This window comes from Marmota marmota, unplaced genomic scaffold (genome assembly GCF_001458135.2).
Source record: "Marmota marmota marmota unplaced genomic scaffold, marMar, whole genome shotgun sequence".
Classification (NCBI taxonomy): Eukaryota; Metazoa; Chordata; class Mammalia; order Rodentia; family Sciuridae; genus Marmota; species Marmota marmota.
In genome coordinates this window covers 50,133,935-50,160,071 of record NW_026000026.1, presented here as the reverse complement: position 1 = coordinate 50,160,071, position 26,137 = coordinate 50,133,935, and the positions used below count along the sequence as shown (strand labels likewise).

Below are 26,137 nucleotides of genomic sequence, written 5' to 3'. Positions count from 1 at the left end.
TATAATTGTAGATGGAAACAATATCTTTGTTTTATTTATTTATTTTTTATACCGCGCTAAGGATCGAACCCAGTGCCCCACACATGCGAGGCAAGTGCTCAACCACTGAGCTACAACCCCAGCCCCAACAATTCCTCTTAATACTACATTTGGCTAGGATATCCATTTTAAACTGGTAGAATTTTATGGCATGTTTATGATTATTAATTTAGTCATTTTTTTCAATAAACATTAATTATGTCTCTGTTATCCACTGAGCACTCTGCAAGGCCCTAGAGATATAAAGATAAATAGTAAATATTAATTGACCTATTTAGTGAAGAAATCAACATACACACCTAAACCTAAACAAGTCATCATTCAGGTCTATGACAAGTGCTATGACACTAGGAGTAAATACTTTAAGGTCATGAAAGAGGAAACAGGTAATTCCAATCTGCAGCAATTCTGTAAAGAGGCAATTCCAAAGGCTTCACAGACAAGTTAGAATATTGAGACCTTTGGGAATTTCTGTAAGAGAAGTACAGTGAGGCCAATGGGAACTACCTTATCAAACACACAATTTTTACTTAGATTACAGGATATTTTGAACAGCTTTGGGGAGTTAATGAAGACTATGGGAGGGTGATAAGCCCCTTCCAGTTCTCTCATCCATCCTCATGCTCCCCTTTCACTGAGCACATAGGGGTTATCAACTTATCATGAGATACTCAAAGTAGAGGCCTCCTTATGTGAGAGACATGACAGGTATTTTAGGAAAAGAATAAACAGATTTGCAATGTCAGGATGCAGAAAACAGGGGAGATCTGTAGGGACTCTTAAGAGCTAAGAGTCTAGACTTCTATTTTGGGCAATGAGGAAGACCTTGTTTGACTACAGTGAAGTGAAAGTATTCACTTCATATTTTTGAAATATGACCTCTGAGATAGCAAAATGGTGAAGAAAAAGACTAGAAAGAGAGAGACTAATCAGAGTCCAAGTATTATCTCAACTATTGAACTGAATTATCATAGGAATAGGGGAATTAGAATTAACGTAATATTTGAAAAACAATAACAAAGCAATATTTCTATTAATATTTCATTTCAAGAGAGGACTCCCTACTTGAGATAGAATTGTGCTGGAACTTTTAGCATTATGATGAATGCTTGAGGGCTGCTTTTCAGATAATTAGAGTATAGTTTTATCTATTACATCAGTGATGGATCATATCCAAGAGGTGTATGGAGTGATTTAGGTCTGCAAAGATTAACTCATTGTGTTTGCCCCTCACATATCACCATTGATAATATGCAAACACTGGCCACTATTATTATAAATATTATAAATATATTTATTTATAATAAATAAACAAACTAAACAAAACTTATCATTTAAGGAAAGAAAAAACAACAACTTTTCTTTCCAAAAAATAACATCTGTTTCAATAAAATAAATCTAAGTTGAATAAAGCACAGCTTTTGGATAAATTCTGTGTCTCCATAAAAATTAGGACTCAGGAGGCTGAGGCAAGAGGATTGCAATTTCAAAGCTAGTCTCAGCAACTTAGTGAGAACCTAAATAATTTAGTGAAACCCTGTCTAAAAATAAAAAATAAAAAAGGTTTAGGGATGTAGCTCAGTGGTAAAATACTCCTGGATTAGATCCCCAGTTCTCTCCACCATAAAAAAGTAGTATTTCTACATTATGAATTATTTTTATTGAGGAATTTAAGATTACTCATAATTTTAAATAATATTTCTTCCTACATAATGATCACATGTGGAATGAGAGACAATAGAGAAGAGCTATCTAGATACCAATATCTTAAAACCACCACACAAACTAATCAGAAAGAGTCTCTTTTCTTCATCATATGAGTAAATTTTTTTTTGTACCTTCCTGATCCAGTTCAGGAACTAGAAGACTTTTTTTTTTTTAAATGTTAAAGTGACACCTTATAAGTGACAATATCTATTGAGTCCTTTATAATATATTAGGCACTGTTTTAGAGATTTCCTATGTGCTATCCTGCTTAAATGTGACAGGCACTCAAAATGTGAATAATTCCTCTAAGACTGCCATTCATTTGACTTCAGATCTGTAAAAGCTTAGAAAAGAGAAGATCATGGGCCTAAGAGGGATCTTCAATGCTGTATCTTGATGACTCACACAACACTTCAGTGAGAGTTTTTGTCTGTAGGTGTGTGGTTATTGTTCCTAGTTAAGAAAATTCCCAGGAGACTGGAATCTAACAACAACAACAAAAGAACCAGATCATAAAAACCTGTGTTAAGTGTGATTCAAAGGGGAAAAAATGAACTGCAGTGAAAGCCAATTTGAGCTGGAAAGACTTGCACTCTTAAGTAACCGGACATGTGTAGTCACTTAGGAAGCTGTCTGATTACATATGTTTTTAAACATCTGTCAGCACAATCAGAGCGCCACATGCAGAATATAGTGCTCGCAAGCATTGTGGAGGTTTGTTCAACTGTGAAGAAGTCTCAAAATCTCCAGGAAATAAATTGGTTTCACAAGCTGAGTGCAGATTATTATTGCATGAGTTGAGGAAAGCTTGGGAAGCGGCTCCCAGTCTGTGTGACTCATTCACATGGACCTTAATACCTTTAGGACAAAACTTGACAGCAGCAGGCCAGCCTACAGGGCCCTGAAGAAAGAGATGTCAGAAGCACCAGAAGCAGGAGACACTGGGGAGGTAAGGCTTAGTTTAAGCCTTAAGAGCTAAAAGCTGAGCCTAACATTTTTCTGTTTTTTTTTTTTTTAAATATTCACTGACATTTTCCCACTACTGAAAAGCTCCTATCTCCAAAATGCAAATAGAGTTCTTTTCAAACCTGCAGCGTTGGTTCTCCCTCTGAATACATCGTCGTAGGCTTTCCACTGTGGCTTCACCTGGTAGGCGTGGATGAACACCACGAACACCACCACCAGGCACATCAAAGGAACAAGGGCCGCGGTAAACAGGGCTGCATAGATGTTTGGAATGAAACATCTGGAAGACAGTAGGAAAGAAAGAGCTCAGACAACTTCAATATGAACGTTTTTTTTTCAATTCAGAATGTGTCACTTCACTTATACTAGCTCTTTGTATCTAGATGGTGGCCAAATTGAAGCTTTGTTAGACAAGAGGCTACCTGCTGAAATCTACCCATGGCTTCACAAATTAGGTTCTATGGAAGTTCCTGAGAAGCTCAGAAAACTTCAAAAAAGATTATGGTCAAGTAAGAGTGAGAGATGTACATTGTATATATCTCAGAGATTCAGGGTGCAGATCTGCATTTAAAAAGACTGTAGGAAGTCACACAGTCATCATACCTGGACTCTGGAATCAGATTGTCTCTGAATTCCAGCACCACATCTTAAATAATGAGCGACTTTTACATGAAAAAATGGGTCTCTTCCTTTCTCTTTCTCTTAAGGGCCTTATGATAGGACTCATGTTCCTTGGAACACACTTTGAGAATCATTGATTTGGTCACATCCAGCTTATGTTTCAAATTAGTCCATGTTTTCCAGGGAGAGTCCAGGGCTCATTTCTATTGCCTCCCTCCATCTAACCTCAAATAAAGAAGAATACCATTAGGGTTTCAGGTCATGGGGCTGATTGTGGAGTTACTATGTCCTCATAGGCCTGATCAGGTTTCTATGGCTCTAAGGGCTGTGGCTGTTTCTGCATAGAAGGTGCTAGGCCACGGCTCCTTTCTTCTCCTTCCTCCCTCCTTCTTCTTTCCATCCTCTTACTTTCTCTATCTCCCCATCTTCTTTCCCCCTCCCCTTTTGGACTCCTCCTCCTGGCATAAGTCCAATTCAGGAAATAAAGGATGAAGGTTCATGTAACTGTTAGGGAGCTAATCATAAAGCATTTCTTTGCCTGGCTTTGCCAACTTCATCTTCTTGGCCTAAATGTTCCTTGGGCAGCAGAGAAAGTATTCTTTTTAAATTTTTTTTATAGTTGTAGATGGACAGCATGCCTTTATTTGTTTAGTTATTTTTATGTGGTGCTAAGGATCAAACCCAGTGCCTCACACATGCTAAACAAGCCCTCTGCCACTGAGCTACAGCCCCAGCTCGAGAGAAAGTATTCTTTAAAGGCAAATCTGAGGATTCCAGGGCTCCACTCTGTCACATTCACAATCCTGGCTTTTGAGCAGATGACAGTTTTGTCATTCCCCAGCTATACATTTCCCTAAGATCCCTTTGGTCTCTCAAAAATGAAGGTTATTTTCCATTTAGAAGCTATATGCTGTGCCATTGTATCTATTATTCCTGGAGTTTACATAGAACAACAGAGTCCAAAGTAAACTTTACATTATCTAAGTATATAATTTGGTTACAGTATAATAACCAGAAAAATAGTTTTAGAGATTCAACTGGAAATATTTACTAATGGGTCATATCATCCTCTTGTTCTTTACTAGAATCTCTCACAAAATTCTTGCTGTTAAATTGGTTATCATCATCTAAAACTGTGCTTTTGAGATATGTGTTCTTATATAAGACTGACTTCTTAAAAGTTACAAGGCTATAAATTAATTATAAGAAATCATAATAGAAAACAATATCTCTTCTATTTTTTCCCAAAATCTTCTCCATTTTTGATATATAATATCTGTAAGCCTATATTATAATACAGCCATAAACATTGGACTTTGAAGAAAACTCAAGAAAAAGAACATATAACCTATTTAGAGGAAAATCTCAAGATCCAAAATACAGGTAATCAGAGAAATGCCCATTCACTTGGGAAAATAGTGCCTCAATTTTACATTTAAACTGAGATACATTACTAAAGGCCTTACTCAGATATCACTTCCAATTAACATGACCTGTTAAATGTATTCTTTGTGTAAACAAGACTCATCTTAACAGATACTTCAAAACATACTCCACATCTGCAAAGGGATGTCAGAATGATGAATTTGCTGGTTTTAGAATTTAATTTGGACAACACAAAGCCTGAATCCTTCCCTGAACACTCACCTGTATGCAGTAAGGCCTGTTTCTTTTAGATAAAAGGCCCATGATTAAATAAAACAGGCAAACACTAATGGCCTTGATATTAAATATATTTCTGCCTTACAAACAGTGTTCACATTGCTTACACATTATTTTGTACAGTGGCTTCAAATGATTTTTTTTTCCGTCTGAATGATGGATTTACAGACAGACTGGCCTAAAGATGCTTAGATGAATTCAGAGACTAATGGAGGAACACACTGCCTTATGGTTTGCCTTGAAAAATGTCATCTCAGTTCAATTTGTGGATGATTATTAAATCTACTGTGACTTGTTCTAGTTGTATAAAGATTTGTCCAGAATGCTAAGGCATAGGTATGATTTTCCAACACCCACACTCTCCTTTGGCCACCAACTAGAAAGGCTTATTTTGTATTTAAAGAACTTGCCTAACATTTTCCTTTACCATGGAGAACAATTCTTGGAACACCATATCCAGATAACAATTCACCATCTTTGTTAAAGAATATAATAGATAAAGTGGACATGCAAGGGGCTGGAAGTAATCAGGTATGTCCACAGCACCTCTCAGGAAGAAAAGGGAATTCCCTGAGTTCTATTACTCTTAAATATCTCCTTTAAAGTCCTCTTAACTTGTATGATGACATGGATCATTCATTCAGAAAGAGGTGCAGGAAAATTAGCTGATCCCGACTATCGCCCTTTTCTCTATTTCTATAGAGACCATGACTTCTCATGAGGAGTGGACCACTGAGACTCCCCTAACTTCATCATCCACATAATGTGGGTCAGATCACAAAGGAGCAGGGCTTTGGTTCCACAGCATGCTGGTCTTGTTGGCAGCCTCCACCCATCTCTCTTGAACAAAAACTACTTGTCTTTTATATTCTCCCTTAGTCTTTTTCACTTCTGAGACACTAACATTTGCAAATGAGGTAGGGCTAGCTAAAAGGGTTAAATCACAAGTACCCATAACGGACAAGGCTGTCTACTCCGGAAATTCAGTCCATGGAAAGTAGGTGGAACAAGCCATGTCATTGCACATCCCCAAATTATAGCTCATATTCTTAACCCCTTCTTATTTTAAATTCTCACTTAACATTTCCTTTAAAGCTAATGGGCATTTTTCTAATTTTCTTAGCAACATTGCCTGAATAGAATTTCTACTAGTATATAATAAAATTTACCACATATGTTTAAATGTGTCTAAGATAAATGAACTAGATCCTACCCTTGGGGGAATTTCCTCCAGTCCAACCAAATAAGTGGTGCATACAGGTAGTTTTGAGAATTAGATCACTTGAATGTGATATGGTGCCTTAGGAAACTGTGGATGGATAGACTAGTTTCTGAACTAAGGCTGGGAACAAATTCTTGGAAAAACCAAATGTGAGAAATGAGTACACTGAATGCTATGCACACACCAGGACTGTGGAAGGAGTTGATTAACATGCTGGCAGTCACTGCTTCAGGAACAGATCTGGCAGACCCCAGAAGAGGAGACAAAGACCATGAGGATTTGCTTTCTTATAAAAGAGCAAGGAGATTGTGTTCCTTGGAACCACCAGCTCATCCAGCTTCAAAGGACTCTGGTGACTCTTCTCTCTCTGGTTTTGGATGCTCTTCTGAGTTTCTGTAATCACATGACTAAGTTTTGCTGTTCCCTTTTAAACTTAAGTAGGTAATTTTTTTCCCCTTATTACTACCCACAGACAATGCCAATGTTTCAAAATCTTGTCAGGACTTCATTCTTTTCTCTCTTTTTATCCAGATGAAACAAGTCAGTGCTGTCTCACGACCTTCAGTTCTCCCTCTTCCAAGTGTTCCCTCAGAACATTCACAATGCCTTAGGTCACTTTCTAATTTAGTAAGATTATTACCTCCCCTCAGTATCACTTGATCCTTACTGAAATGTTTTCATTCACATTACCTAACTTGATTTTTATAAATTTTATGTGGGTGGCATGAGCATATTTCAGTTTCTTTACTTCTTTATGAAATCAGCCTAAGAAGGTGCTCAGAAGCTGAGGCATCCTCTTGAGAGTCCTAAACTCCACTTACAATCCCTAAAAGCCCCAGGCTGTGTGCTGGGAACTCCCTGTACAGGAGGTTGTGATTTGGACTCATTTAAGTTATATTTTAAATCACAAGTTGACCCTGGCAGGCTGGAAGACTTGAAGAAATCCAGGCAGCGGGGTTCCATCTGGGTTTCATAGGTAATTTAAAAGGACATAGGTAATGATATACTAATAAATGTTTGTTTCCAAGGTCTTCTTTGTAAGTAGTTCTCAATAGTCAGTGGTACTAGCTGTGATTCACAGGCTCCTGTGCCAACCTCTGCTGGGGTAACCCCTTTGCATTTTTTTCACGATAGGTGTATTCATCAAAAGCTACACATTTTGCTTCAACCAGCTTTTTCCTCTCCACCTGCAAACTCATGTTGATATCCTTCTTAACTTGGAGAGTAATGGAAATGGTCTGTCAGTTTCAGTCTACAAATTTACTTAAGGTATGGTCAATAAAGCATTGATCACTATTTATTGAAAACTCGTTTCTACTCTGTGTAGAATATCTAATATACCTTTTATTGGTTTTATTCGTTGAAGCACATAGGTATTATTCTTTATGTAGATGGTTATCCTTTATAAATAAAATTTATAACTAAGACTCGGAAATCATAAGCCAGTAGTTATGGGTTCAATACTCCTTTACTTGCATGCCCAACTTACTTTCTTTCTAAAAATGATGCTCTTTTTCAACACAGGTTCACCTGTGAATCTATGTATATATGTGTGCATGTATTTGCATGTATATATGTATTTCCTGGTCCATCCAAAGTGACAGGAGAGGCTTAGAGAAACCCTATAAATACACTAACTTTAAAAAAAAATAACACATTTATGAAGACTCACTAAGAAGAAAATAGGTTTGGGCTTAACCACCTGCAAGATAGGAAAATATATTCCTCTCTCTTTGTGTTGTAGAGGATACAACAATTTTCATACCAATTCTAAAATGCACTTTTCTCCAAGTCTAAACTTTAAACAAAAATAATATTAAAATCAAATGGCAGATAAGCTCCACAAAGTGAAATGGAATATAAAGATAGATATGGACTTAGGATGGAGGAAAACTATATACAGTATTTTCCTAAGCTGAATGAAATAATTCTTACATGCATTATTACACACAAACATAATAATCCTATTAGCTTTATTGTGTATGTGGAGAAAATGCCACTTAAATTATAAAAGGTCAAATTGCTTGTAGTATGAACAGGCTCATTTGCTTTCACTGCCACTTCTACAATTCTAAAATGAGCCCCACAGTTCCAGTAAAGATACATTAGAGTTAGTGGTGAATGTGCTCGTGTTCTCCTTGTGGACAGGGGCTATAATATTTTCTCTATATTTCTTTTCTTTTCTTTTTTTTCTTTTAAGAGAGAGAGAGAGAGAGAGAGAGAGAGAGAGAGAGAGAGAGAATTTTTTAAATATTTATTTTTCAGTTTTCGGTGGACATAATATCTTTATTTTATTTTATGTGGTGCTGAGGATCGAACCCAGCGCCCCACACATGCCAGGCGAGGGCATTACCGCTTGAGCCACATCCCTAGCCCTTCTCTATATTTCTTAAGGGCTTTGCACAGTCAGATCCATAAGAAATGTTTAATTATTTCATTGATTTTTAACAATCTTTGAAAACCATTCACTTGAAAAAATGTGTAGACAACCTTGTATTTCATGTAAAGCCAGATCAGTCCAAAGCCAAAAGGTGCCTTAGACGTGGTCCCTTCTGTCAAGGAGATCTTAATTACAATAAATGCCCTACTTGCAGTTGTAGTGTTCTTCCATTAGCATCACCGGCGCTACCTGGAAGCTGTTAAAAACACAGAACCTTACACCCCACCATACGCTCATTCAGGAATCAGAACCTGCTCTCACAACATCCCCAGGTGTTCCCTATGTATAGTAAAAGTCTGAGAAGCTCTCTGCTAGCACACACTCAGGACATAATTCACAAATTAATCCTCACATCCCTTTGGCAGTGACTATGTAATACCAGGAAGAACCAGACCCAGAGGTTTCAGAGCACATGACAGTCCTGGCAGCCTGAAGAACCAGAGGGAAAGAAAAACAGCAGGAGAAAAATGATAAAAGAAGCAGAGACTGAAGATATTTAGAAGCCAAGATGAGCAATCTGAACGTCAAGCTGAAGAAAAAAATAGAGCTTATAATAAAGAGAGAGAACCCAACAGATCTACAGAGTGGCAGGACAAGGTGAGAAGGTGAGTGCTGGAGTACAGTGGGTATGGATGAGAGGGGCAAATTCACTTCTGATACATCAAAACAACTTTTGAAGGAAGAAGGTTCCTATGCTTGTGAGTGCAATCTGTGTATCTTTATCTTTACACCCCCATGCACAGATGACCAGCCCTGAGATGCATGCCTGACCCAAAGAAGCCATTTTTCTGGCTTGCCCCTAACTTACAACTTGGGACTCTGCTCTAGAAATGAAGCTGAGACAATCAGATTTCTGTTTGTTTTTTTTTTTTTTTTTTTTTGCTATTGAGAATTTGACATAGAAAGTCACCAGTTAATGATGAGCATTAGAATGGAAAAATGGCCATATAGGAGTAAATACACAATGAATGTTCAGAAAAAAAAAATTGGATAAAGAAAGCAGGGAAGGGGTGGGAAGAGAGTTCAGATGTTCACAAAAACCCAGAAGTGAGAAACTCTGTGGTCACTAAAAGACAGAGTATAACTTTGGTTTCCAGCTTCTAATTCCAGGTCCTCTGAGGTCAAAGGCACCTCCTTTCCTGCTTTGAATATCCACAGGAATTGCTGTGGCACACTTCTATAGCCCTCCCCACCTGAACTTGAAGTAACTTCAGTGGGATTTTATATGCAATATAATGGCCATAGTTAAACCAATGGTGGGGAGCAAGTGATAGAGATCTCTGAGAGTGAGCACACAACTGTTTGTTAAAAGACGTCACTCTTGAGATGCAGCCGACTATCAGTTCCATGTCTACCTGTTTAAGAGCTTACTTTGCACTGTGGTTAGGGTTACTAACTCTATGCATTGACAGCTGCCTCAGAAAAAAGTCAACAGACAATCAAGCTCATTTTAAAATACTTAATATGTACTCATATGTTTATATTATTTGGAAGGATTAAGGAAAGAAAAATGTGAATAAAACAGCAATATTATTTCATCAAGTTAAAAAAGAACATATTTTAATTCATTGACTATTAAACTACCTAAAATTCTGAAGCAGTTATATGCATTAAAATATCATCATATATTATATATAATTATATTATACATAATTAGTTCCTGGTGAATAAGACAAGAGTTGCCCATATCCATTAAAAAAGGCAAACTATATTTACAGATAACTCCAAAGATAAATAATAGACTGAAAAGTATTAATAGAAACGATGAAAACAAGTCTGCAAATCATGATATGCCAAATAATTTTTTCCCCAAGAAACTTAAGTCTGAGCAGGTTCCCTGAACAATTTGATGATACTGTTAAAATCTATCTGTTGGACCCAGCTTGCCAACTTCACTCTAGATAGGTTCCAGTGAATTGAACCCCTTTAGCATGTCATCAGAATAAGATTAAGCTGATATGTTATTGTTTGCACGTACTAATGCTCTGTTTTCTCTTATAAAACCAAATTGGTCAGGTGCAGTGACACATGCCTGTAATCCCAGTGGCTCAGAAAGCTGAGACCAGGAGATCTTGAGTTCAAAGCCAGCCTCAGCAAAAGCAAGGTACTTAACAACTCAGTGAGACTCTGTCTCTAAATAAAATACAAAATAGGGCTGGGGATATGACTCAGTGGTTGAGTATCTCTGAGATAATCCCAGGTACTAAAAAAAACAAAAACAACAACAACAACAACAACAAACAAAGACAAAACCAAACCAAAATGAAAACAAAAAACAAATTGGTATTAGAAAATGTCATTGTTTTAGGGCACTCAAAGGTATCCTGCCCCTCTTCTTTCTCACCAAGCCTCTAAGAAGATGGCTTAAACATTTTTATAACCATACCACTCCTTGTTCCTGAGGGTGGTAAAATTATAGGTTTTTATAATTTTCTTTTTACAAAAAATACATTTACAGAGGTAATTATCAGATTACAAGATTCGTGTTCAAGAGTTTATTGATGTCCTCTGCACCCTTTTTTACACCATGTGACTTCACTGACAGCACTGGTGGACAACGGGTATCCAAATATAACTGTCAGGAAAGCAGCTGCAGGTGAAGTTCAATGCTCATTTTGCAGACAGGGTGCATATCTTTCGTTAATGTTATAGACACAATTATTTATTTTAATTTTATTTAAAAATTTTTTATATAGAAGCTATTTTTATCCTTCGTGTTTTTTAAAAATGATATTTCCACGAACTCAAAACATTAATAGCTTAGAAAAATTGGGGTTCACATGACATGTTAGCATACTTTTTGTTTTGATACCAGGGATTTAACCCAGGGGCTTTAACCACTGAGCTACATCTCCAGCCTGTTCTATTTTTTACTTTGAGACATGGTCTTGCTAAGTTGTTCAGGGGCTGGCTAAGTTGCTGAGACTGACTTTGAACTTGTTATTCTCCTGTCTCAGCCTCCCTAGCTTCTGGGATTACAGGCATGTACCACCATGCTTGGCTGTTAGCATAAATCATATTTCCTTTTCTTTTTTTTTAATTTTTTATTGTTGGCTGTTCAAAACATTACATAGTTCTTGATATATCATATTTCACACTTTGATTCAAGTGGGTTATGAACTCCCACCTACACCCCATACACAGATTGCAGAATCACATCAGTTACACATCCATTGATTTACATATTGCCATACTAGTGTCTGTTGTGTTCTGCTGCCTTTCCTATCCTCTACTATATTTCCTTTTCTTGATGAAAAAGTTTGTAGGCTTTGAAGTGATCCCTCCCAAATATTCTTATAATAATCTTGTGTATGCTTCATTTACATACCATGATAAATGTGATAAAGGAAGTGTAGTTCTCTGCTTATGAGAGTGTTACCAGGGTGCACTCGAGGATATAGGGTTTGAGGGGCAGAAAATCTTTATAGCACAGTGATAATTTCTCAAAGGGGCAAAAATGGTTTTGTAGAAGGGTAATCAACTCTTAATTATTTACCATATTTTGCAGAACAGTGGCCACATTACATTGCCCTGGAAATTAGGTCTATAGATTCCTCTGGATTACTTCTGCAATATTCCTTGCAATGTTCCGCACTCAGTCACACCTTTGACCTTCTATCTTCATGTGGAAATTTATATCAGATTGCAATAACTGGTGCTCTTAAATGATAACATCATTAAGCCAGGTGTGGTGGTGCATAACTGTAATCCCAGTGGCTTGGGAAACTGAGGCAGAAGGAGCATAAGTTCAAAGCCAGCCTCAACAAAAGTGAGGTGCTAGGCAACCCAGTGAGACCCTTTCTCTAAATAAAATACAAAATAGGGCTGGGGATATGTCTCAGTAGTCGAGTGCCCTTGAGTTCAATCCCCAGATCCCCTCCAAAAAATCATTAAGAAATTGTTCATTGAAGTTAGTCATCCTCTATGTAAAATATACTATATACTTCCTCAAACTCTAAGTAAAATTTAAGCATAGCGTCTGAATACAGTAAGGACACTTAACCATTGAAAGAAAAGTGTGAGTAAGTGAGGTTAAAAGTCAATCATTTTAAGGTCATTATCTCATTGTAGATCATAGAGTTATGTCTCAACTCTAGTAACTCTATTGCAGAGCCCATTTCAATGCTCTTAGGCTGAATTATAAAAAGTTTATTGATGTGATAATTGCTCATATTTGTGGGATATAATGTGGTGTTTAAATACTCAAGTAATGATCAATTCAGGGTGATTACCATATCCATTCTCCATGGCTAAAGATGGCATAAGGTTCAGACATCTTCCAAGGCCCACTGTGATTGGAGGTTTGGTCCCCAAAGTGGCTACATTGACAGTTGACGGAACCTTTAAGAGGTGGTTCCTAGTGGGAGCTCCAAGGGTTATTGGGAGCATGTGGGACTTCACATGTGACCTTTTGAGATCTTGAGACAGGGTTGCTATAAAAGGAGCAAGCTGGTCTCACCCAGCTCTCTCTGTTTTCATGCTCCAGATAGAATCTTCTTGTCCTACAGGTGTTCCCACTGCTGTTACCCACCATGAGGCGAAGCAGTCAAAGGGTGGTCCTGCACTGTGCTCTTTGGACTCTGATGTGATAGGTAAATAATACTCTTTTCTTCATAATCAGCCTGTTTCAGATATTTCATAAGAGTGATAAAAAGCTGACTAATATATACACTAACCATTTCTTTGTGGTAGAAGCATTCAATAAACCTCTGTTCTAGCTATTTAGAAATATGCAGCATTGTTAACTACATTTACCTAATTATACTACAGAGCAACAAACCTTCTTTCCTCCTGTTGTACATTTGCAGTCATTGACCAACCACCCCACCAACCTGCCCCTTCTTTCTGGTGAAGAAGGTTTCTGCTCTCCAGGTTCTGGTAACCATCATTCTACTGTCAACTTCTAGGAGATTAACTTTTCCATATTCCACATGAGTGAGATCATGTGGATTTGTCTTTCTGTGCCTGGCATATTTATTTTATGGAATGTCCTTCAGTTCTACCCATGTTGCTGCAATCGACAGAAATCCATCTTTTTTTGGGGGGGGGGCTGTGTAACATTCTATTTTCTTTATCTATTCATCTATTGTCAAACACACAGGATGAATACAATCTTGCTAATCACGAATAGTGCTACAACAAACACGGAAGCACCTCTTTAACATACTGATTCAATTTCCTTGGTATTTATAACTCAGTAGTGAGATTGCTGGACCATATGGGGATTCTATTTTGAGGGTTTTTTTTCTGTTTCCTGTAATAGATATATTAATTTACATTACCATTAACATTGTATGTTTCTGTTCTACACAGCTTTGTTGTGATTTCTTGTCTTTTCAGTAGCCAGTCTGAGGTAAAATGATTTCTCATTGTGGTTTTGATTTTCATTTCCCTGATAGTTATGTTGAACATCTTTTTGTATACACATTTGGCATTTATTCGTATGTCTTCCTTTGAGAAAAGTCTACTCAGGTTTTGGTCAATCTTCTAATTAGATTATTTGACGAAGATGATGATGATAATGATGCTATTGAATATTTGGAGTTCCTTATATATTCTGAATATTATTTGAAAATATTTTCATTCATTGCACACAATGTCTCTCCACTTTTTTGATTATCTCCTTTGCTGTGCAGAAAAGAATATTTTTAGTTGGATGTAATCCCGTATGTCTATTTTTGCTTTTAGTGCCTGTGCTTCTCAGGTCCTATCCCAAAAATTCTTGCCCAGACCAACATCTTGTAGTGTTTCTCCTGTTTTCTCCAGGTACTTTCATAGTTGTGGGTCTTATATTTAAGTCTTTAATCCAGTTTGAGTGATTTTTTCATAACTGATAAGAGAGGGGGTTGGTTTCATTACTCTGCATGTGGATATCAAGCCTTCTCAGCACCACTTATTGAAGAAGGTGCCCTTTCCCAAATGTGTGGTTTTGGTGCTATGTTAGTCAGCTTTTTGTTGCTGTGGCCAAAATACCCAATAAGAATAACTTGAGAAAAAGTTCACTTGGGGTTCATGATTTCAGGGGTAAAGTCCATGTTTGGCTGACTCCATTGCTTTAGGCTGGAAATGAAGTAGAAGTGTGAAAGGGAATGGTGGAGAAAGGTTTCTCAGATCATGGTAGTCAGGAAGGAGAGGAGAGGGAGGGAGAAAGGGGGGAGGGGAGAAAGAGCCAAGGACAAATATAATCTAAGGAAATGCACCCAGTGACCAACTTCCTCCAGTCACACCTCACCTGCCTACAGTAATCCATCAATTACTGCCATCCAGTAATCCACTCAGATTATTAATCCATCAAAGGGATTAATCCACTGATGAGGTTACAGTTCTTATCATCATTTCCCCACTGAACATTCCTACATGAGCTTTTGGGGGACACCTTATGTCCAAGTGTTAACAGGTGCCTTTGTCAAGACATAATTGGCTGTAAATATGTAGGGTTATTTCTGTTTCTCCATCCTATTCCATTGGTTTATATGTTTGTTTTTCTGCCAATGCCATGCTATTTTGGTTATTACTGCTTTGTAATATATTTAGAAGTAAGGTAGTATGATGCCTCCAGTTTGTTCATTTTTTCTAGAGACTGATTTAGCTACTCAGAGTCTTTGCATATTTTAGGATTGTTTTTCCATTTCTGTGAAGAATGTCATTGTTATTTTAATGGAGTTCCATGAATCTATAGAGTTTTTTTGGTAGTATGGACATGTTAACATTAATAATTCTTCCAATCCATGAACTTGGGATGTATTTCTATCTATTTTATGTTCTCTTAAATTTCCTTCATTAATGTTTTATTGAACAAATAATTTAGAAGGTTGATATTTGCTGAGTAGTGGTTGTACATCAAAAATGCATTCTAAGATATCTGAATGCTCTTAATATGCTCAATATGTGGTTTCTAGAACTGACTGACGGTGATACTATTTTTTTAAAGACTTTTTTTAAGGTGGACACAATACATCTTTATTTATTTTTATGTGGTGCTGAGGATCGAACCCAGTGCCTCACATGTGGGAAGCAAGCACTCTACTGCTGAGCTATAACCCCAGACCCCAATGATTCTATTAACTGCTAATTACTTGTCATTTTTTGTATGCTCTGCAATGTTACACTTATTGCAGGAAACTTAAGAAATGTTGAGTTCCTAATTCCTTCCTTAAAATACCCTGGAACAAGAAAAAATATAAGGTAACAATGAGAGAACATTATAAAAATCCAATAATAACACTGCCAATATACGAGGGATATCTAGTAAATGTTTAAAAGGTTAAGAAAAATGAGTCAAATGCCTGGGGAAAACTTGAGATAGACATCATGGATTAATTTCAAAAAAGAAAAGTAAAACTGGAACTAAAGGAGATAGAGGCCAAACTTCTATCCACTTTATGGGAAATTCTTAGTTTTAAGGGGAAAACAGTACATTTCATTTTCCTTGAAGCTTTAAAATCTTAAAGCTTAGATCATGCAGATACAGAAGTAAGATTTTTAAAGCTCTGAGTTTCAAGCTGGAAACCAGATAAACAAATATCATGCAGTCTCCTTCATGATTTGTGTGAAGAAGTTTCTCAAAAGAAAAATGATGTTGCTGTTACTGGCATAAGGTGGAGACAAGTACAGAGTGGGTAGAAGCTCTTAATGATTAATTAAGATAATTTACTTACAAAACCATAGTGTTAAGAATGGAGACACTGGAGCCAGATTATTTGGAATAACACCAGGCTCATCTCTATTGACTTTATAATTTGGACCAATATTTAGCTTCTTTATACCTCAGTTTCCCAAAATACAAAATGGGAGAACAACAGCATCTACCTCAGAGGAGTGTTAATAAAAAACAGATGAGTCAATTTAGGTAAAGATCATGGATCAATGCTGTAGATACTCAATAAAAGATAGAGATAAATATGGTTATTATGATCATCTCTGACTAAACCAAAATCCTCTTATGTACATACTAGACTTAATCTGTATTCAAAGTAAAAGAAGATGCCAAATAGCAGGCAGAAGTGTGAATATTCATCACATTTGTTTGTATGTAAGGGAATTGCTGAATAGTTGTGTTCAATTAAAATAAAATCTTTCAACTGGGGCAGCCAGTGAAGACTTCATAGAAGGGATGTGGGAATCCAGCCCCTTCATTCTTGAATTTCTTTCCAATCAGCAGATGCTATGTGACTCAGTCATGCAAATAAGATTATTTGCCTGTGTCCATAATATCTCTGCATGAGGGAAAGGAGGAAAACTTTCCTTTCACTGCTTTTCCCCATGACTCACATGCATTTCTGCAAAATCAGTGTTGAAACCTGGCTACGAGTCAAAATGTTGAATTAGTTATGGACCATTTGACTCAAGGAAGACCAGACTGCCATGGTCACACCACCATAGGCTGATGAGCCTGCCTGACCAGATGTGTCAGCAGAAGTAGACTGACCCATCAGTTCACAGATATCACTAGGGATTTGAACTGATGGTTTTCACCTGCCACACTGCTGTCCCCTCCTCTCCTCCACCCCCCCGGCCTAAAACCTAAAAGGGTGTGGATGAGAAAGGCCAAGTACCTGATGGCTTTCTATAAGAGCAAGTGTTTTCTAGCCTCTTGGAGCCTGTATCCTGGATGGATCCAAGTGTTGACTATCAGAAAGCAGGATGTTGTGAATCTACCCATCACTCTGAGCTACCCTCTGGAAAAACAACAGCATTTCCTCATCTCAGTTAAAAAAAATTCTTTGTAGAATCTTACAATTAAAAGTGATAGAAATAGAACAAGACATCCTAGACTCCTTCTTGCTTTGTGGGGGATGACACAAGGACCCCGGATGCCTGCCCAGTGCTAAACTCAGACCAGTGCTGTAATGGTCTCCAAAGCACAGATCAGACTCAATGGAAAAATAGTCTAAAAGGTTTTCAGGGACCAAATTCTGCTGATAATCAAAAATCCTTTAAAGGAAGTATTCCAAGTATTTTATTTTACTTTGTATATGAATTCTTAAGGGCTAGGGGACAATGGAATAAATCATAGCATAAACACTGAACATGCACATTTCTGAGCATAATACTCACTAGCAATAACCCTGCAACATAGACCATGCTTGTTCCTCCCATGAAAGTTTTTAATGACACATTAAAATATTTTCAAAATATAAAAATCCATACAATACATTTCATTCAGTTAGAGAGATGGCAAAGATAGAAGGAAATAGCAACAAATCCAAACTGGTATTCTGGCACTCATAAGCCCCCCTCCCACTAATGCTCCTTCCCCGTCTCTAAAAAAAATTGGCTTCTGTTGAGCAATATTTTATCATAAGGAATTTATTTCTGTCAACAGGATGTTCCTGTTATTTTCAAGTCCTGAAGTTTCAACAACAGGATTTCAAGGCAGTGAAATGAAATGGGAACGGCAGAGGAACATTAATTTCTGAGAAATAGTCCAAAAATCTGCTTTTAAAAAGAGGCGACTGTCTCCTTATTAACTTTCTGAATTTCTTTTCATTTTCAAAAAGTATCATGATCTAGTATTCAGTAAAAAATTTTGGCTAAAGTTCTTAACTTTTTTAATTATCGCCAAACTTCTTAATGTTAATGCTGGGCTGAGTAGTCTTCAAAAACTTCCCTTTATGTTGTTATACTAGTTTTTTCTTTCATCTAACTTTCTTCAAATAAAAGTTGCATGACCTACAAATTGAAATAATTTAAAAAACACTCAGATAATTAAAAAATTCAGGAGTATGATTTGCAAGCCATCTGAGAGGGTATCATGTACTTTTATATTATCACATTTTTGCCAATGTCAGGGAAGCTTTTCATGATTTGTGTGGAAGCCTATTACTTAGGTTTCTGGATGGGAGTCAGGAAGAACCATCTCCTCTGGATCTAATGCTTGCTTGAAGATAACACTGCCTGCCATCATCAGGAACAGAGACTGATTGAACTGGGGTTGGTAATGGTGGATATACACCAAAGCCCACTACTGCCTGAGACATTCTGAATTTAAGATAGAAAGAGCATGATGGTTTCACAAAACCAGAGTGAGAAAGCAAGTGCTTACAGATGTGGACACTGAACGATGTGTCTGGCTTTGAACCCCAGCACTGATGTTGAATAGTTCTATGACTGGCATGAGTGAAGTTACCTCCCTGAACCTCATAAGACTTGTTTGTAACATTTGAACAATTTTTTTCTTTTTTCAAAAGTTTTTTTTTTTTGGTGAGGGATATATGAGAAAGTCAAATTATAGTGCACGTGATAAATAATAAAGGATGGAAAATCTGAGTATATGAATTGGTTTAATTACTTTGCTCAAATAATACAATTTCTAACCATGTGTGGCACATAACTGTATTCATATTCCATTTAATGTGATACTCAAATAGTTGGTAATTTTTTTTCCAACAGCAAGCTTGTCAGAGATCCTATTGCATAGTCATCACTAACCCTAACCCTGCTACTCTTTCTCAGAAGAGCAAGCATTTCCTTCAGAGCCTCCACAGTAGCAACTTAAATGTGAAAGTCTTGGGTCAACGTTCAGTTATTTAAAAACAAGGGACACATACATCCCTTTAACATATGTGTAAAAACTTGGTACATTGGTGTATACCTGTAATCCAAGCTACTTAAGAGGATAAAGCAGGAGAATTGCAAGTTCAAGACCACTTTGGGCAACACTGCACCTCCCTGGATTCAATCCCTGGTATCACAATAAATGTGAAAAAATGTGTAAATCTCTGTCTGATTCTGCCAAGGTAATCAAAATTGTCTACAGTAATTCACAGATTTAAAGCCACAGAAAGGTGAGACAGTGGTTAATCTTCAAGTTGGGCTCTGGAATGCTTACTTACAGGTGTTCTCTGTGGTTGCTGTTTTGAAGGACAGAGGAGCACATAAAAGCTCAGTGTCTTCCTCCATTATGACTAAGCTGTTATTTTCACAGTTACTATACTTGGATTCTGAAGACATATTCATTGACAGTTAAGGCAAGCATTGTTATAAGCTCTGGCACTGTTTAAATGGTGTATTTTTCCAAAATTATATATCAAAACCTTAACCTCCAAGGTGACACTATTAGGAGGTAAAGCCTTTGGAAAGTGATTAGGTCATGAAGGCAGAGCACTTCAAAGGAATTAGTTCCCTAATAAAAGACCCCAGAGACCTGCTTTGCTCTCTCTAGCATGCAAGATTACAGCAGGAAGACAGCTGTCTATAGAGTAGGAAGAGGGTCCTTGCCAGACTAAATACCTGCCCTTACCTTGATCTTGGACTCCCCAGCCAAGACTTCAAAACTGTAAGACACAAATGTCTGTATTCACCCAGTCAAGAGCATTTTTAAAATGGTAGCTCAAACTTACAAAGACAGGGGCCTTCCATGTTATTTCAATATCTGGGCAACAGTAATTACATCCTTATTGTTTTTTTCCCCCAACTTTCCTCTTCAGCAAAGGGGTACTGGATCTTCTTCTGTTATTTCTGTAAACTACTGAAGTTTAATTGGTGTTCCTTAATATGTTTTAACTAGTTTATAAAGACATATATGCAACATAAAAATAATTTTAATATGAGAGAAATTAGGCAAAGGAAAAATAAACCAAGATGAAACTAAGAGTGATAAAAAAATGCTGTTTGCTAAAAATGGTCTATATGTTCATCCTAGCTCGTTCTCATTTGAAGCTGTTTTGGTTCTCTCTCTCTCTGTCTCTTCCTGCACACACACACACACACACACACACACACACACACCTTTCAGGAAAAGCACAACACTTTCCAACAGGAGAGCATCATAGTTATTCCATCATATAGTGGACAAAGATCTTGATCTTACATTAATGCAAAACCCAATGCTGGTGTTTGTGTGACTTCTATTCATTTGCTTAATTTGTATTTATTAAGCAATGGCTATGTGTCTACTCTCTGCCTTGCTCTGGATATACCGTAATGGGCAAGACATGCCTCCTGACCTGGGGAGACCAGAGTACAGAGTGCAGGACATCCTCACTCTGGACAGCACTTTGGTGCAGTGTATTGACTGATAGAAAAGCTACCTGAGAGTGGGGAAAAGCGCAAAGGAATAAGTGAGTTACTGCACGCCGGAGAGGTGGAATCATGTTTGTCAAGAATGAGGACATCTGTTACTTTAACAAATGGCTTGTACAGTCTTGGGAGAGCTCTATTCCCTTTCTGGGACAATAGCAAAAAAAAAAAGGCAATGCTCAAAAACTTCTCAACTTTGTTTCCTGTTGGTTCAGGAATCATCTGTGTTCTTATAAAGGGAAGGGAAGCATGTCGAGATTTTCAGGAAGATTATAATTATGATTAATCTTTGTTCCTCTGGGGCCATAAAACTTTCAAGGTCAAGGATATGTGTATGTGTCCGATACTAGAGGCAGGGACAAGAACTAATAAACACATAGAATTAAAATACAGGCTTGACTGGTTCAAAGATTTACAAGAACTGTGTATTTTACTAATTTTAGAAAAAGGGACCACAGAGAAAAACAGGTACCCCTCAATAAAGTCCTTGTGATGGATAATTGAGGAGGAAAGCTCAAGAAAGCCACCATATGAGAATTTCAAAAGAATTTGACATTCTAGAATCTAATCACAGTTACATCTGGAAGAGTTCCTGAACCACTGCCCCCTTCCCAGGACTCTTCAACCCCATGAAAATGACAAAACATGAATCATAGATCAAAGCTGAGTAGAGGACCTTGGGAAGTGCCACAGAGGTAAAAGAACTCACCATCCCTGAAAAATTCCACTTGCCTTTATTAGCCCATAATGAATCAATACTTAATGATATAAGAAAGCACTAATACTGGATTAAAGTAGTAAACAGGAATATAGATGAAGCAAAATTTTCCGGGGCAGAAGAAGCATTTGGTGTTATTTTTTTTCCTGTCTTTTCATTCTAAAACTGTCCAGTATGGATAAATAAAAAAACATTTCCTAATCTATAACTGAAGTCTGACATAAATTTCTTAAACACAATATAAAGCATTTAAAATGTTAGGTCTAAAACTAGACTATCCTGACAATCCTACAGGTGATATCTTATAAAGAAGCATAGCAGAGTTTCTTCTTTTTCAATGCTGTTAACAAAATAGCACAAAGCACCACAACCCATTCAACAAATGCAATCAAAATACAATTCTAGAAAATTACATTATAACTGCATTCTTTTAAGGAGAAGAGTTCAAGAATATATAGAGGCTATCATGGCTATCATATACGCTAAAATCAGATGCCTTAATCTTGCTAACTCCCTTTAAAAAATTCTTATAAAAATTCAGGGCAGAGGCACTGACGTTAACATGTGTACTTGCTTAGAAATCCAAGTGATGCACTACCTCTGGCTTTCCTTGATTAAAATTAAAGAGAGAGAGAGAGAGAGAGAGAGAGAGAGAAGAAAAAGAAAGAGGATGGGGTGGAGAAGAGAGAGAGAGAGGAAGGGAGGAATGAAGGAAGGGAAGGAGGGAGAAAGAAAAAAGACAGAAAGAGAGAAGAAAAACAGAAGAAAAGAAAAGAAAAAGCAAAGCAGACAGACTTGGGAGTTCATTCTATAGTTTAATTATTATCAAATAAATAGTACTAAGATACTGGTAAAATAAAGTTACAGGTAATTCTCAATCTTTCATTAGATACAACGTTTAAGAATCAGCTGGGCATGGTGGTATGGGCCTGTAGTTCCAGTTATTCAGGAGGCGAAGCAGGAGGATTGCTTGAGCTCAGAAGTTTGGGGTTAGTATAAGCAACATAGTTAGACTCCGACCTCTGCCCCAATAAAGAAAGAAATGAAAAAAGCCATTGCCACCAAAATGCTTATGATAGTTTTTCATCTTTTACATGAAATAAGTTTTGATGAACCAAATATAAGATGGATTGCTAATGAAATCATAATGAGACTTTCACTGTTGTAAAAAGTTCATGTTTACAAACAAAGGATGCTAAACATAATTTTCAAAAGTCAAATATATTTAAAACTTGCATAAAATCAGTATTTCCCAGTGGATGGGTTGAAGTCCATACACTTAAAAGTCAAGTTTGGCATATCTGGGTGCCATATGGGGCCTCTCAGGATATTTGGATTCTATGTCTCATGCTAGGTATTCTGCTAGGCACTTTTGCAAGAAATCTTTCATCTAATCCTCATGATAAATCCACAAGGCAAGCATTTTTATCTCTACTCTTTCATTTGATGAATATTTATTTAGCATCTAATATAGGACAGAGACTATTCAAGGCTCCAGGGTTAGAGAAGTGAATATCACAAAAACAGAAGATTCAGATCCTTCTGGAGCCTACATTCTAGTGGATCCTGCTTATTTTAATTCTGTTTAATCTAAACTTGTCTTGATATAAGATGTTAGAAGGACTTTAAAAAAGTAAAGTTTCCTCTTAGAACACAATTGGAATCTAGCATAGATTCAGAGACAGAAAAGAGACAGAAAACATGAAAAAGCATACAAATAATCATAGGCTACACTGGACAGTGATAATGCCATGACAAAAAATGAAATAGGTCTTTATGAAGTGCTGTGAATTGTTACTTTCAGGTGAGAGGTCAGAGAGTCATAAAGTTCTAAGTGAGATTTGAGATTTTCTATGACTGAATCAATGAGCTAGATCACATACGCACTTTTCAGAACAATAGGAGAACTCATACACCAGTGTTCTTACCAATGTGTGGTTGCCCCAGACAGACTAATGTTGGTCCTGAAATGCTGAGACATCACTCAAGGGAGACCTCATCCAATTGGGAAAAAGTCCTACCATTTTATTTCTCAAACTTAGAGACCTTCACTGTTACCATACTACCCAAATAGGTACAGGTAATTATTTTCCTAACTCTTTATCAACAAGATCTGGAGGAGGACATCTGGGATTCTCCCTGGTAGGTCAGCCCATGACTCATGAGGAATAGCTGTTTGAGTCGCTGGTGAGCCTGTGTATGTGTATGAGGTGTTTTGCAACTTCCTATATTATATTGTTTTTCTCACTATGCTTAGTTTGTTTCTTATTCACCTAAAGCACTCTTCCTTCAAAAATAACCAAGAGACATCAGAGATTTGAATATGAAACTTATTCGACATTGACATTTTTCCTTATTTGAATCCATTGCATTAGATATAGTTATTCCTTAAATCCCAGTATCTACTTTAACGAAAGCTATTCAGTAATTATACTCAGTGACAATATTTGTTATAATTAGTTAAAATATAGGGTAATCAGTGTCCATGTTATGGACATGTTATGTCCATGTTATGACAAATCAGCATAATATGCATGTATTTACTTATATATTTCATTTATTTATCCCAAAGGGACTACCACATTCCAAATATACTACTATGTGGAAAGTCTAAAAATAAATCTTTTTTAAAAATGTGACACATTAATTTCCTAGGGTCCTAAGTATGAAAAGTTCACTCATAACTTCTTCATAAAAATTCTTCAGAAGAATGGAGGAAACATCCCGAATCACCAGCCAATACATTTAAATAGAGAACTGGTCTGACAAATCCAATTACAAACACATGAATTTTGAGTAACACTTGGGAAACAGGAAACACTAAGAGTGGGAAAACACATGAGTTGAAAGAAAACTGAAAGTACCAGTGCTCCACTCCCTAGCAGAATCAACTTCTGCTGTAGTTCCATTGTAAGTAATGCATCCCCATCATCTCAAATGATCACCTTGGGATAAATAATGACTAGATATTAACAAACTATTATTACTAAAATTGAACATACAACAAATATCAGTGTTTCCTGAAGTTAGTAGGCCTTTGAATATTTTATAAATATTTTTAGAAATGTTACAAGGTTTCTTTTAAAGGTCAGCTCATGACTCCCTTCAACCCAATTTGCCTCTGATATTCTTTTGCTACCAAATACTCTTAAGAGTTTGGTAAAGGGAGTTGTAGTATTACCATGTACTTCAAACTAGATACTTATTACTCACCATGAAAGTTTATGGGGATAAAACTGTTGTGCCATGTAAACTGTGTTTAAGAGTTTAAGAGCTTACATAGAGATTGTTTTAAAAATTTTAAACCATCCTTCTGTTTGAAAGGTATTTTGCTAACATGGATCACTATCTATTGATTCAGCTCAGTAGTCTTAATATAGTATTATTATTTTTTTAATGGAAAACTAGAATATGCTGTAATCATTGGCTTGAATGTGAAAGCCATACCAACAAGCCTGAGTTTTTGAAAAACTTGATTATAATTCAGTTATCATCATCTATCTGCAGGTGGTTTAATAAAAGTGCAGGCAAAGTAACCAGAGTGAAATAATTTTCTGTTAGTACTGGCTAACTACTTAAGAGGAAAAGAAGGCTGTAACTTTTTGTGACTTTCATTTATTAAATAAGTTTACAACCATTAATTTTACAAAAGTAGATAAATATTGGTGCTACAATTTGGAAGTTTTGGTCAAGACATTGAAGAATTAGATATCAAAGTAAGAAGACAGCTTTGTAAAAACTTGCGTAACAGTGTCTGAGACGAGGTTTGATATAAGAGCTTCATGTGTCAAAAAATTACATAGTCAGGGAAGGAGAGTGTCAAAAATTAGAAAAAGAAAGATTTTGTTTTGTTTGGTGTGATGGGGGGAGAGAGACAGGAGAAAGCTACAGCTGTGCTTCCTGCAGAGCATAAACACCTGCCTCCTGGAGTGTGGGGGAGGGATGGAGAGTTTGGTACTCCCATTTGGAAAATCTGAAAGATGAGAGAGCCTGGCTCAGCCTGGCTCAATACTCTAGTAGCAGGCTAGAAAACAAGGTGGCTGAGCTGAGAAAACTTGCACTTCAAAAGTTTACTGGGTAAAAGTGTTACATAGACGTTTCTGGTGCCTTGTGCAAGAGAAAGCTGGGGCGAGACAACACTAGTTTTTGTGGTACAGAACCTACCAGAAGGGTCTGAAGGCCTCAGCAAAGAGGGGCTGTATTACTGAATTACTAGATGCAAATAAGAAGCAACTTTCCAGAGGATGGCAGCCAATTTATGATAGTACCAATTAAATAAACATTTTCTGCCTCCATTTCTATCCTCGCTCCCTGTGTTTCAGCTTTGGAGAGACAGAACTAAAGGTTTGTTAGTAGAGGTGAAAAGGAGCAAAGAAAAAGAAGTTGACCACATCCACTTCCCTATTGGCAAGGTTTATGCCTTAGTAAGTTCTTGTTGTGGGAAAGACAGTTGTTGAAACTAAATAAAATTTAGCCTCTTTGACAATTCCATGGGACTGGGGTTTGAAATAATTTTATCAAGACTCTGATTTAAAGTAGTCATAGGACTTTCTATTTCCTAAGAGTAATTAGAATTTTCAAGACATTTAACAAGGTTTTATCTAGTTGCAGGAAACTTGTTCCATTGAGTGAATTATAAAGAATGGGCCAGAAAACCCAGCCCCATGGTGCTCGCCTGTGATCCCAGCAGCTTGGGAGGCTGAGACAGGAGGATCATGAGTTCAAGGCCAGCCTCAGCAAC

The 26,137-nt window shown here is 36.9% G+C and overlaps 1 protein-coding gene across 2 annotated transcripts in view; it reads right to left on the bottom strand.

Moving 5' to 3' along the window:
- Adgrv1 (adhesion G protein-coupled receptor V1) overlaps positions 1-26,137 on the bottom strand; it is a 548,667-nt gene that overhangs the window by 89,213 nt on the left and 433,317 nt on the right. For both annotated transcript variants that reach the window (XM_048811397.1, XM_048811398.1), the window contains one exon: positions 2,835-2,992. In XM_048811397.1, the coding sequence (XP_048667354.1) occupies positions 2,835-2,992 (158 nt within the window). The remainder of the gene's footprint in view (positions 1-2,834; positions 2,993-26,137) is intronic.